The sequence below is a fragment of the Spermophilus citellus genome (assembly GCF_964194105.1).
Source record: "Spermophilus citellus genome assembly, chromosome: 3".
NCBI classification, from domain to species: Eukaryota; Metazoa; Chordata; class Mammalia; order Rodentia; family Sciuridae; genus Spermophilus; species Spermophilus citellus.
Window position 1 is genome coordinate 78,408,018 of NC_138184.1, and position 13,476 is coordinate 78,421,493.

The window sequence follows — 13,476 nt, forward strand, 5'->3', positions numbered from 1 at the left end:
TGCAATAGTTAATATTTAGGGTTCTGAGGGCCTAATCCCTTAATATCATGTCATCTCTAATTCTTGCATCCTATGAAGTAGAGATGGTTATTTTCCCATTTTACAGATGAGTATAATGAAGGCTCAGGGTCTTATGATGCATAACAACCAGATGTGAGGTCTTTGGATCCTGGTGTGAATGATCTGTAAAATATGGTTCGGGGACAATTGGGGACATTTTCACATGGCCTGGAGATTAAATGACATGAGGGAATCAGTGTTGATTTTGTTAGGTGTAATGGTAGTTTTGGGTTATGGGGGACAATGTTCTCTCTCTCTCTCTCTCTCTTTTTTTTTTTTTTTTTTTTTTTTTTTTTGTGGACACAATGCTGAAGTATTTAGGGACAAAGTTTCTTGCTGTAGCAGGGAGTTTGGGTGTGTGGAACTGGCCAGGTTGGATATATCTTTTTGTTTTCTTTCTGTTTTTCTACAAGCTTTAGTTTTTGAGAATAAGAAGATTTTATAATAGAGATCCAGAGAAGTGAGGTGGCTTTCCCAAGGACACACAGCTAGTATTGAAGCTGGGACTTGAATTTTGACTCCACAGCTAGGGATCGGGCCCCCTCACCAGGATTTTTCCCCAAGCACATTTTCTCGTGATTCATGTCACCTCCTATACCAGCTAGGATCAAAATTTAAAAGGGCCAGAGCTCTAAAGGCCCTGAAGAATCAGTCCCAGCCAAACCTTCATTAAACACTATGGACACACAGAGAGGGTAAAAGACGTCCCAAGGTCACACAGCAAGTTGGTGGCAAAAGCAAGACTAGAATTTGGCTTCCTGACTCCTAGTCTATGACTCCAGTTCTCCCTTTAGAGGCAGCCCAGGAGGCTGAGGACACTGATTTACAAGTGCAAAACCATGAATTCTGACATCAGACAGTCTTAGGTTTGAGCTGTGGCTTTTTGTCCTGCTGCTGCATGTCCTTAGCTATCCCATCTCCTCTCATCTACATTTGGAGCACATAATTCTCCTCCCCTCTCCTTCACCAAGCAAATGGGACAAAAGCAGGCTAGATGATCAGTGCAGGGTAGTTGCTGAAAAACAGAAGGACATTTGTAACCCTGGCCCAGGCCTTCTTTTGGGCCTGGGGAACTTGGGCAGACCCCACCCCCTCCAGACAACTCTGAGAAAGAAGGGATGGGATGAGGTCTGGGGAGAGGAGTGCTTCAAGCAGGTTAAGTTCTGATGGCAGGAAATGGTATTTACACAAACCTCAGTTTTTCTTATACACCACGATCCTACCCTAAAACCCCTAAAAGGTAGAGACTCCCAAAGAGTAATGACTAGTGAGAAAGAATGTATTTTATTTAGACTCTAGACTCTCCCTTCCTCCCACCTTCTAAAAACCTGGCAGTCTGAGCCCTCTGCATGAGCCAATGCTTTGCCTTTGAAAGAAGTGGGTTTAACTGGCTCCAATGGAAGCAAGTCACGAAGCCTGTTCTAGATTGTTCTTCCTTCTCGGCCTGGATCTTACCACTGGGAAAAGCAGAAAAGCTAGGGTAGACATGGTCTCCAGGGGCGTTGCCCTTCGCCCACACACAGTATCCACTTCAACCCTCTCACATGGAGTGGAAATGCTGAGTCTGAAATCCAGTAAAGTGGGGGAAAGATGGCGGGTGTCTCCTCCTCCTCCTAGGAGTAGGTTGTGACTCACAGACTCAGGTGGCCGGGGAGAAAGAGGAGGAAGAGCCGCCAGCTACTGGTGTTCTAACTCATCTGATTTCCTGGCTGACTGGGGGAGGCATGGCGAGTTGATCAACACCCCCAGCCTCAAGTATTCTCATCTGTACATTGGGGAATTCTCTTAGTAATTCCCAGCTTCATTGGTGAGTGTGAGAATTAAAGGGGTAATATACATAAAGTGCTTCCAGTGGTGCCAGACACAAGGCCTGCTCAGCTTGTCACAGCTGAATTATAATCCATGTGCAGTGACTCCATCTGCAAGGAAATGTAGCCCCCCCTGGGTCTGGCCTTCCCCACCCATTCTTCCTCCAGAGATGAGAAAGAGAGGAGCCAGAGAGGTGAGGGGGCTCAGAGAGCAAGTTTAGAATTTCAGAATATCTAAAAGCTCCCCCTCAAAATCATCTAGGCAGAGGCCAGGTCCAGTGCTGCACACACCTGTGACCCCAGTAGATCGGGAGGCTGAGGCAGGAGGACTGCAGATTCAAAGCCAGCCTCAGCAACTTAGTGAGGCCCTAAATAACTCAGCGAGACCCTGTGTGTAAATAAAATGTAAAAAAATAAAAGAGGGGCAGGGGATGTGTCTCAGTGGTTAAGTGCTCCTGGGTTCAATCCCTGGTCAAAACAATTTAAAAAAATCATCCAGTCTCCTTCTATTCCAGATGGGAAATGGATTCCCAGAGGGCAGAAGGATTAGCTAAGTCAAGTACACAAACAGGAAGAGAAATACATTGCTGACTTCCTGCAGCACGCCATGCCCTTGGCATACAGTATTTTATCTAATCCTCCTAGTAATCCAATGGCTCAGCTTCCCTCATTGCTCAGAGCAGCCCCGGATCACACATCTGAGACAGGGCAAAAGAGTCACGGTCAAAGTCAAACTGCCCCATTCCACAGCTCACGGCTCTACTTCAATAGTCAAACCTGCTCCCTGCTTTTTAATGCATTGAGTTCCTTCAGATACACACCCTCAAGTCCTCAAATGCTACAGAACAGACATTATTACAGGTTGAGAATCCCTTCCTAAAACTGCCTGGGACCAGAAGTGTTCCAGGGTCCTGAATATTCTGATTCTGGAATATTTACATGTACATCATGAGATTTCTTGGGAGTGGAACCCAACTCTACACATGAAATTCACTTCTGTTTTATAAATACCTTACTCACATAACCTGAATATCATTTTTTGAGGGGAATTACCAGGGGTTGAACTCAGGGGCATTCAAGCACTGAGCCACCTTCCCAGCTCTGTTTTGTATTTTATTTAGAGACAGGGTCTCACTGAGCTGCTGAGGGCCTCACTTTTACTGAGGCTGGCTTTGAACTCGCCATCCTCCTGCCTCAGCCTCCGGAGCTGCTGAGATGACAGGCTTGTGCCACCACGCCCAGCATAATTTTATACAATCCTTTGAGTGCACAATTGTTTTGACTGTGACCTGTCACATGAAGTCAGGTGTGGAATGTCCGCTTGTGATGTCATGTCAGCTCTCAGAACGGCTTGGGTTTTGGAGTGTTTTGGATTTCTGATTTGGGGACTTGAGATGCTCACCCTGTGTTCCCTGGGAGTAGGCGTTCCTCCACGGTGGGGGGGACAAGACTGGGTCTCAGGAGCCGTGCAGTGCAGAATAGATAAGCAGCCTAGGCTCAGGCTGCAAACTGAGTGGCTCTGGGTGAGCGACCCTTCCTCTGGACACCTCAGCTTGCCCACCCATCCCTCAGGGTGGTTACGCACAAACTGGGAAAACACAGCAGAGGGCACAGGGCCTCCGGGTAACAGGCCTCTGTCTCCTGCAGGTGGGCTCCTTTGGGAATGGCACAGTGCTCAGGAGCGAGGCAGACGTGGAGCTGGTGGTGTTTCTGAGCTGTTTCCACAGCTTCCGGGAGGAGGCCAAGCACCACCAAGCTGTCCTGAGACTGATCTGGGGAAAACTGTGGTGTTGCCAGGACCTGCTGGACCTTGGGCTCAGTGACCTGAGAATAACCCAAGGAGTCCCCAGTGCTCTCGACTTCACCATCCAGACCAGGGAGACCGCGGAACCCATCAATATCACCATCGTGCCTGCCTACAGAGCTCTGGGTAAGGGGAGCGGAAGCCCACGACTTCCACACTGGCTCTCTCCGGGAGACTCCCAACTTCCTCACCTGTCACTCCTGATCCCATGGAGACCCTGCAGTCCTTCATTTATGCTCCCACGCCCTGTGCTGGGGACTGAGCTTCTCCCTGAGCCCAGCATAACACATTCTGTCTGTCAAGATGCCCAACTTGGGAAACAGAAGCTTAACAAAGAATCACACAGATAAACAGATGATAAATGGTGGTCAGTGCTCAGAGGAGAAGAGTGGGGTGCCCTGGGTAGCCTGTAGAAAGGATATTCTGGAAGATCAGAGACCTAACGAAGTAAAGGATCTAAAATAATAACCAAGAGTTTTAGTAAGTAGCACTTACTATGGGTACAGAGGTCTGTCATTTGTTAGGACCATCCTAGCAGCAGATCCTGCAGGAAGGGCCTGAGGAAGATGATCCAACCCTGGGAAGGAAGTAGGGCATTGAGACAGGGAAGGGAGCTGAGCGTGGTGGCACCAGCCTGTAATCCCAGTGGCTCCAGAGGTTGAGGCAGGAGGATCGCAAATTCAAACCAGCCTCCGTCATTTAACAAGGCCCTAAGCAACTTAGTGAAACCCTGTCTCAAAATTTTAAAAAAGGGCTGGGGATGTGGCTCAGTGGTTAAGCATCTCTGGGTTCAACACTGGTTTTAAAAAAAGACAGGGGAGGGGAGGAATCAACACAAGGTACATTATTGAGCAAGTCATCACTCCTAACAACTGGGCTTCATGCCTCTTCGGGACTCAAATTAATAATATAAAGCCCATCTCAACATTATCCCAGAAGGGCTACTAGAGTGTTGATCTGCAAACTTCTTAGAAGGCACTTGCTAAGCGTTGCTTCTTGGAGCATTAGGTTGATGTCGTTTATGGTTAATCCTCAGGCAGAGAGTCCTAGATTCTTGGAATAAAATATACCAGCTGATGTAAATTCTGTGTCACTCAGTGACAAAATACAGGAGATAAGCCACCCAAAAGGAGGAAAGTTTTATTTTGGCTCATGGTTTCAGAGGTTCCAGTCTGTGGTCACCTGGCCCTGTTGCTTTGGACTTTGAGGCACAGTACATCAGGGCGGCAGCATGAGGTCAGGAGGCCTGTTGGCCCATATTGGCAAGGAAACACAGAGCAGCATCCCTATAGCCCTTCACGGGCATGCCCTCAAAGACCTAACTTCCTCCCGCTAGGCCCCACCTCTTAAAGGTCTCACACCTCTCAATAGCACCACAGGCTGGAAACCAAACCTTTGAGCCCATGGGACTTTGGGAGACACTCAAGATCCAAACCGCAGCAGGTTCCATATCGTGCGCCAGCTCCTATGAATTGTCCTATTAGCGTCTGCATGGAATGGTCCTTTGAAGAAGATGTCAGAGAGACAGATCTGATCTTATCAAGAAAGACGGTGCCAGGGAACTGGTTCTCCTCTCTGATATTGAGAGATTCCAATGGATCACTAGAAAGCGGTCTAAAACAGATGTTAAGGAAAACTGACAGTGTTGGGGACATCCAAGGAGGACAATAATAGTCCTGGAGTGGACTGAGGCATAGAAAGCCCGACACTGGCTCTCCAGTGGAGGAATTTCACAAGAAGGATAATCAAACCCTAAACTGTTCGTATCCAGGGACATGAGGTCTCAAGTCTCCCTGGAAAGGTCATCCCAATGAATGAGTCGGCCCTCCTCCAGAGACTATTTATCCCTCAGGGGCTTCTTAAGTCAACCTCACTTTGCTTCCTCTCTCCTCAGGGCCTGCTGTCCCCAACTCTCAGCCACCCCCTGAGGTCTACGTGAATCTGATCAAGGCCTGTGGATACCCTGGAAATTTCTCCCCCTCCTTCAGTGAGCTGCAGAGAAGCTTCGTGAAACATCGGCCAACGAAAGTGAAGAGTCTCCTGCGGCTGGTCAAACACTGGTACCAGCAGGTAAGGGGGCTGCCAGGATGCGTGGAGGAGGGAGAGGTGGAGGAGGAAGGGGAGGAAAAGAAAGAGAAGGAAAGAGAAAAGTAGGTGGCCTATAGTATTTCAGTAATGAAGTGCTGGACATGCTGTGGTTACTGTCTAATGTCAAGTTTATATGCCCTTCGATCCCACATCCATCCCAGCAAGCTAAGGACTCCAAGAGGAAAGAAAGACTCCTTGAATTCCACCCACATCCATCCCCCTCAACGATCCAGTTCCTCAGCGTCATGGTCATTACTGAGTTTAATCTAACGGTGTATAGAACACTAGCCTTGTAGTTAGTTCATTCTCGTTTTATTTGTCTTTCATTAAGCAGTCTGTTTCTATGAAGTCACCTGCTTTTGGAATAAGTCTGGTAAAATTCTGACTCAGTCCCTTTAGGTGTCAATGTTCATTGTGTGTGTGTGTGTGTGTGTGTGTGTGCGCGCGCTTGTATATGTATATTTATTTTTTAAATTTATATTCTATTTATTTATTTATTTTTTAATTTGTTTATTTATTTATTTTTACATGAGCTCTCTTATTATTTTTTGCCTTACAATTCTTAATACACCTTTATACCACAATTTATCATATCTCTGTAGACAAGATATGTTGACACCAAATTCACATCTTCATTCCATGTATTTTGTACATGATGAGGGTATCCTTCCACCATCCATGCAATTCCCCTTCTCCCTGCCTTTCCCTCCCTTCAATATTCATCGTTGCCCATGAATTTATTCCCAATTTTACTCCATAAGTTCGCTGGAGTGGAGTGGGGAGAAAGACATTGCCCAAAGATAAGTTATACAGCAAATGAGACCACTCTAATTAAAAAAAAAAGTGATATAAATGTTTTTATTTTCACTTATAAAAACAAAATGAACCAGCAGCTTTGGTTTTACAACTTTAATTATGAGACAAAAATAAACATGACAGAAAGTACACCAGTCAGCCAGCACACAGTCTCACAGGACTGTTTTTCCGGGAATTGTATTTAACCCCCCCCCCACACACACACACACACACACACACTGATTGATTTAAATTCATAATAACATGTAAGACAATAGGTGTGAGGCTCCCAAGAGATATCAGAATTCTCAAGACAAAGAAAGAACAATCAAAACCCACTGACTACTGTCCCCTAGGGAATAAATGGGTGCCATCTACCTCCAAATAGACACCAGTAAGTGATCAAAACCTAAAACCGGACTCACAGATTATATCATCAGGGGTGTAGTAGCCCCAACCAAATCAAAACAAGAATCAGAATCAGAGATAACAACATAGCCAGGCGTGGTGGCATACACCTGCAGTTCCAGCTGCTTGGGAGACGCAGGCAGGAGGATTGCTTAGCCCAGTAATTTGAGACCAGCCTGGGCAACATAGCAAGACCCTGTCCCAAAGAAATTTTCAAAAAACAAGAAAAAAAGAAACTCATTTATTAAGTAAAAGCTTGCAGAGAATTTGCAAGGGAATCAGGTTGCAGAAGAAAAGGGTTAACCCAATAAAATATATAAGACACAGTACCAAGATGACTAGGTCTATAGCTAGGTTCTGTTGACAGTGGAAAATTGTTTTCTCAGATGTTTATCATTATCTAGAAAGGTTGTAAAAGTTAGAGATCCAAAATACGAGGAAGTCATAGCATCTGTTACAGTTGGACCTTACCTATCCCCCAAAGGCTGGTGCATTACAGGCTTGGTCCCCAGCTTAGTGCTAATCGGAGGTGGACCATTTAAGAGGCGGGGCCTGATAGGAGGCACTCAGGTCATTGGGGGTGTGGCCTTGAAAGGGGAGGACCCCACCCCTTTCCTCTTCCTCCCTGGAGGTGAGTGGATTTGTTCCCACCAAGATGTTCGGCCTTGCCACAGGCCCAAAGTCAATGGGGCCCATCAATCAGGGACTGAAGCCTCCAATATTCTGAACCAAAATGAGCATTTTTAGACTGGGGTGGTGGCTCAGTGGTAGAGCACTTGCCTCCTCTCACTGGTGCGTCCTCAGCATCATGTAAAGTAAATAAAGGTATTGCGTTTATCTACGACTGAAAAAAAGATGAACTTCTTCTCTTTATAAGTTAATTATCTCAACTTTATTTCTTTTTGGAGAGGGGGCAGGTACTGGGAATTGAATTCAGGGGCACTCAACCACTGAGCCTCATCCTCAGCCCTATTTGGTATTTTATTTAGAGACAGGGTCTCACTAAGTTGCTTAGGGCCTTGCTTTTGCTGAGGCTGGCTTTGAACTCGCCATCCCCCTGCCTCAGCCTCCCAAGCCACTGGGATGCAACACCATGCCTCGCTCAACTTTATTTCTTCACAAGTTGATTTTTAAGTTGTTATGAAGACAGAAGACTGATTAACCCACCCAGCATCCCTGAACATCAGCCCTAGAGGAGTACATAGGTCTTTTTTAAATAGTCTTCCAAAAATTCTTAAGGAATGAAATTTTTTTTGTGGGTTTTTGTTGTTGTTTTGGTTTGAGATAGGGTGTTCCATGTTGCCCAGTCTGGTCTTGAACTATGTGTTCAAGGGATCCTCCTGACTCAGCCTCCCCAGCAGCAGTAATTACAAGGCATGCACACCCTATCTGATGTATAGGATTCATTTTTCCTAAAGCTTACATCTGAATGACTACAGGCATTCTGTACTTTGGGAATATCTAAGTTTTAAGAATGTAAAATCTCACTGGTATTGGAGAAAACAACATTTTGGGGAGAAAATAAATTGTATTGACATGAGTTTAAATTCCAACAAAATTATAATTGATTAATTAGGATTTATAACATTGAGCATTAAGTGTGGATTCATGAAAAGCTATAGCAAGTTATAAATAAATTTGAGTTCAATTAAAAACAATTTTAGGTCAGGGATAAAGTTGTTTTTTGTAAGGAGTCACTGACCTCTAGGAAGGCTCCAAGTTCCATTTATTTGGGAAACTAGAACAAGGCTTTCCTATGACCCTATGGCTTTCCTGTGTTTGTTTTAAGGTCAAAGTCTTGTGTCTGTTTTTGTTGCTGTTTATGTTGTTGCTGCTACTGTTTAACTATGGGATGTGATACACTCTTCATTTATAATGGCCACAAGAAAGATAGCAATTTTGCTTTCACAGATCAATAGCTGGATATTTGACAAAAATTTTCACTTTCCAACTGACTGTTTGAAAGGCTTTTTTTTTTTTTTTTTAAATGGGGGTCTCACTACGTTACCCAGGTTGACCTCAAATCCATGCTTCTCCCATTTCAGCCTTCCAAGGAACTGAGATTAGCGCAAGGCTGAATATTAGAGGTTTTTCAGACAGGAAGTGATCAGTGCCAGTTAAAATGTTTTTGGAGTTTTTTGTTTTGTTTTGTTTTGCAAGTTACAGAATACAAAAAAAAAAAAAAAAAAAAAGAATTCTAATTTCTGCCACCTACTGGTTGTATGACTGTGACCTAGTCACCTTCCCTCCCTGGGCCTTGGTCTTCCTTGTAGTGGCAAAATGGCCACAGTTGTTCCTGCCCTCACATCCACACACAAGAAAGGACTTCTCTTCCTTCGATCACTTAATAAAAGAACTATGCTCTAATTGAATCATCCTCAAATTACACACTTTTCTCTTGAATCAGTCACTTGGCAAGAGGTAAAAGTTTATGTTGTTGGGTTTGTGCCAACTTTGGAGTTAAGAATAGAATCGGGCTGGGGTAGTGGCTCAGTGGTAGAGCGCTCACCTAGCGTGCATGAGGCATTGGGTTCCATCCTCAGCACCACATAAAAATAAAATAAAGATATTGTTTCCACCTAAAAAGAAAAGAATAGAATCAACCCCACCCAAACAGTATGGCTGCAATACAATGGGATAGGAAATAATGTCTTCTAAAGTCTATCCCAAGGTTCACTATAGAACATTACCTCCCTCAATCCCTCAATTGTTAGTGAAAAGCCCTTTATTTAAAGAAACCCTTCCCAAAAACTCAGCACATTGAAACAGATTAAAACAGTGCTTCTGAGGCTGAGATGCTGGAGGCAGGTCCAGCCAGCTCACTCCTTAGGCCACATCTTCACGACTCCACGCCAGGAGTTATGTTTATTAAGAACAATTGAAACACTGCGCTAACCCAGCCTTCTAATTCTAAAATGAGAAAACCAAGGCCCAGGGAGAGAAGGTGACTTGGCCACAGCCACACAGCCAATAAGCAGCAGAATGAGGCCCAGAGTTTGGATTTCCAGCTTCTAGTCCAATGCCATCATCACATATAAACTCAGGGTCTCTCTGTCTTCCCATCTCTTTAAACAGTACGTGAGAGCCAAGTGCCCCAGAGCCAACCTGCCCCCTGTCTATGCCCTTGAACTGTTGACCATCTATGCCTGGGAAACAGGGACTCAGGAGAATGAGAATTTCAAGCTGGACGAGGGTCTCAGCACAGTGATGGAGCTGCTCCAGGATTATGAATTCATCTGTATCTACTGGACCAAGTACTACACACTCCAGCACCCAATCATCCAGGACTTTGTCAGAGAACAGTTCAAAAAAGAGAGGTATGGGCCCAGCTTACCCACTAAGTCTCACATAAAAAAAAAAAAAAAAAAAGAAGAAGAAGAAGAAAGAAAGAAGGGAGGGAGGAGAATCGAGGGAAACATGGTATGGAATTGTCTGCATTGACTTAAGTACCCAGCAAGGCTGCCACAGTAGTTGACCCTGAGATTCTCAATGGCTCCAGTTAGTGTCTCACGTTTGCAGATCACCGTGAGGGGTTATGAACTTTTCCCTTGTCCTCAAAACAACCCCTCCACCCTCCCTTAGCCCTCTGGCCCTCAGGAGACCATTCCAGTGCTTTTTAGAGATGCACTAGAAAAGATTCTTGGAGCCTCCAGTTTGAGTCTCAGCTGTGTCATTTTCTCATTGCTAATGCAATGGGAAGGTCCCATACAGGACTTCCACAAGGGTCACGAAAAATCAGCGTGAAAGATCTGCCATATCTAGTGTGGGGCAGATGCTGCAAAAAAACGCTCACTGCTATAGACCTCGAATGCCCTTGGCTTTTATGGCTCCGGTGAGAGCTGGCCCAGCTTCCAAGTGCCAGCACCTGCACCCCTCTGCCTGGGGAGGGGGTGGGGGGTCCCTCCCCAGCAGGAGCCCCTCTGGAATAGCCCTCAACTAATAACTGGAGGGAGTTTGTGAGAGCACCCCAGCTCCCTCAGATGAAGGAACTCTGGGTCTCCTCTTCCACACACAGGTTCCCAGGGTTCCCTGGCAGGACAAACCTCTAGCTGCTACCGTGGTAATGACCTTGATATCACCGTCCCCCTTCTTAGGTTTCCTTCCTTTTCTTGTCTGACTCTCTCACTCCTTTCTTAGTGTTTCCCAGGCTCTCCTTCCAAATAAGCCAAATCCTTATTTGGAGATCTGCTTCTGGGGGAAGCAGATCAATACTTTGTAGTAGAAATTGTAATATTCCATTATGTGAGTATTGGGGGGTTCATGCAAGGGGAAAAAAAGGGGGTCTTCTTGGGGGGGAGGATTATCCAGAAAAGTGCAGTTATAAAATAACTTCAGGACCTTAGGCAGACTAGAGCCTGATTCTCTTTCCTTGTCCCTCCCCCTCCCCCTCCCCCTCCCTCCCTCCTTTTTTTTCTCTCTCTCTCTCTGCCCTTCTCCCCTGCCTGTCTCTGCTCTTTTTTCCTGGCAGTGCTAAGATCCACCCCAGGGCCTCCTGCAAGCCAGGCAAGTGCTCAGTGCTCTACCACCAGGTTCCCCCTCCAGTCCCCTCCGCTCCTCCTCCTTATCCTGCCCTCTTCTTCACCCCAATTAGTGGGGGCCCCCTCTCATCCCTGGGCCAAACCCAAGAGGAAACCAGACCAATCCCTGGTCACAAGCCCTGTGTGGCAGATCACGTGCCCCACCACGGGATGAGCCACTCTGCCTCAGATGTCCCAAGTCCCATGGGAGGGCCTGCACTGCTCCCCTAGGCCTTCAGACAGGACCACCCCAGGGAGCAGGGCAGCAGAAGCCAGTGTTGGGAGTAGCCAGCAGGGAGCCCAGAGTGTCCCGTCCACCCAGCAGCCTGCTCTCAGGTTCTCTCACACAGTCAGGCTCCCAGAACAAAAGATCCTGGAGAGAGAGGCCTGGTCTTACCCACCCCTGCTGCCATTCCCAGATGGCCCACTCAGGCTGTTAGACTGAGCTGACATTAGTTGAAATATTCATTCAACATTTATATAAACCAGAGAACTGGCAGCAGCCCAGCCTCCTCTCGGTCAAGGCAGTAGGATTAGAATGAGGAAGAACCCTAGCTGCTAGTCGTGAGAACAGGAAGGTGTGTGTGTGCCTCCGTTTTCTCACCTGTAAAATGGGCCTAACAAGAGTAATACTGGTCCCGACTTTGTAGATTGTTGTACGGAGTGAACTAGGTTCATGTACAGAGGGTTTGTCTCTAGAGCTTCAATGAAAGTCCACTGTTGGTGCTGGCACTGTTACTATGACCCAAAGCCACTCAGCTGTGCTAGCCTCAAACTGGCACTGTCTGCTCTGCCTCTGAATGGCACACCTGCCTGAGTGGGTCTCTATTATTGCTCCAGTGTGACTTTTAAGGTCTCACTTGCTCCATCCTAAAATTTCTTGCAATGACCTAGAGAACTCTCCCCAAGATGAATTTTTGGAAATCTGATGGTCTCTGTCCTCTTGCTCTGATCTTTCTGGACCTCCTGAAGGCCCTGGACCTACAGAGGCTTGGTGGTTTGAATAGATGGTGGCTGGGAGGCTACTCTGGCTCGCAGTCCCCAAGCCAGAAGGAACCTGGGTATCCCATCCCTGTGTTGCAGACCCATCATCCTGGATCCGGCGGACCCCACCCACAATGTGGCAGAAGGGTACAGATGGGACTTAGTCGCTCAGAGGGCCAGACAGTGCCTGAAACAGGACTGTTGCTATGACAGCAGAGAGATCCCAGTCCCCACTTGGACTGTGAAGGTAATGGCTCCTCTTGAGTCCACCACAGGCCTGAAGCTGGGGGATGTTGATCTATCTGCTTTTGTGCCGATGAAGAACAGCACTTTACAGGGAGACAGAGGGAAGCCCGGTGCACTGCCCACTGGTTCCATAAACCTAGGAAAATTCTTTGACTAAGGTTCAGATTTCCCATCTTTAAATTCTCCTCCTTTTCTTTCTTTTCCCCCATAACCTACTGAAAAAATCAGTTCCATGTCCCTGATCATTCTTTGCAGAAGCTGAGCTTGCCAAGTCAACTCAATCAGCTCTTAGGTTCCAGAACTGGAGCTGGGAGTGGGGGAGGGGCAGCACCAGGGATACAAAAATAAGACGTGGTCCCTAGCCTCAAAGAACTCCCCTGATTCTGTTCAGAAGCAAGTCCACTAAACAAACTGCACAAAACTGATGGAACAATTACCAGAGGAAACTGGATACTCAGAAAAAAGAAATTACTAAGTTATTATGCAGTACCAAACCTACAGTACAGGCAAAGATCATCATAATCTATTTAATCCACATATTATATTTTACAATTTGTAGAGTGCTTATCCAGGAATTGTCTCAGTTGATCCTCATGGGCAATTCTAAAAAAAAAATGGAAATTCAAACATTATCATTATCTCCATTATAATATAATAATAATATCACTATTGTTGCCATTTAACAGATGAGGAAACTGAGGTTCAGAGAGGTTAAGTCAATTAATCAAGGTCACACTGCTCAGAGTCAGCAAAGTCAGGATTCACA

At 46.0% G+C, this 13,476-nt stretch overlaps 1 protein-coding gene across 1 annotated transcript in view; it reads left to right on the forward strand.

The window, feature by feature from the left end:
* OASL (2'-5'-oligoadenylate synthetase like) overlaps window positions 1–13,476 on the forward strand; it is a 37,543-nt gene that overhangs the window by 21,752 nt on the left and 2,315 nt on the right. The window contains exons 8-11 of the mRNA XM_081283248.1: window positions 3,516–3,798; window positions 5,567–5,742; window positions 10,039–10,280; window positions 12,564–12,711. Coding sequence (XP_081139374.1) covers window positions 3,516–3,798; window positions 5,567–5,742; window positions 10,039–10,280; window positions 12,564–12,711 — 849 coding nt within the window. The remainder of the gene's footprint in view (window positions 1–3,515; window positions 3,799–5,566; window positions 5,743–10,038; window positions 10,281–12,563; window positions 12,712–13,476) is intronic.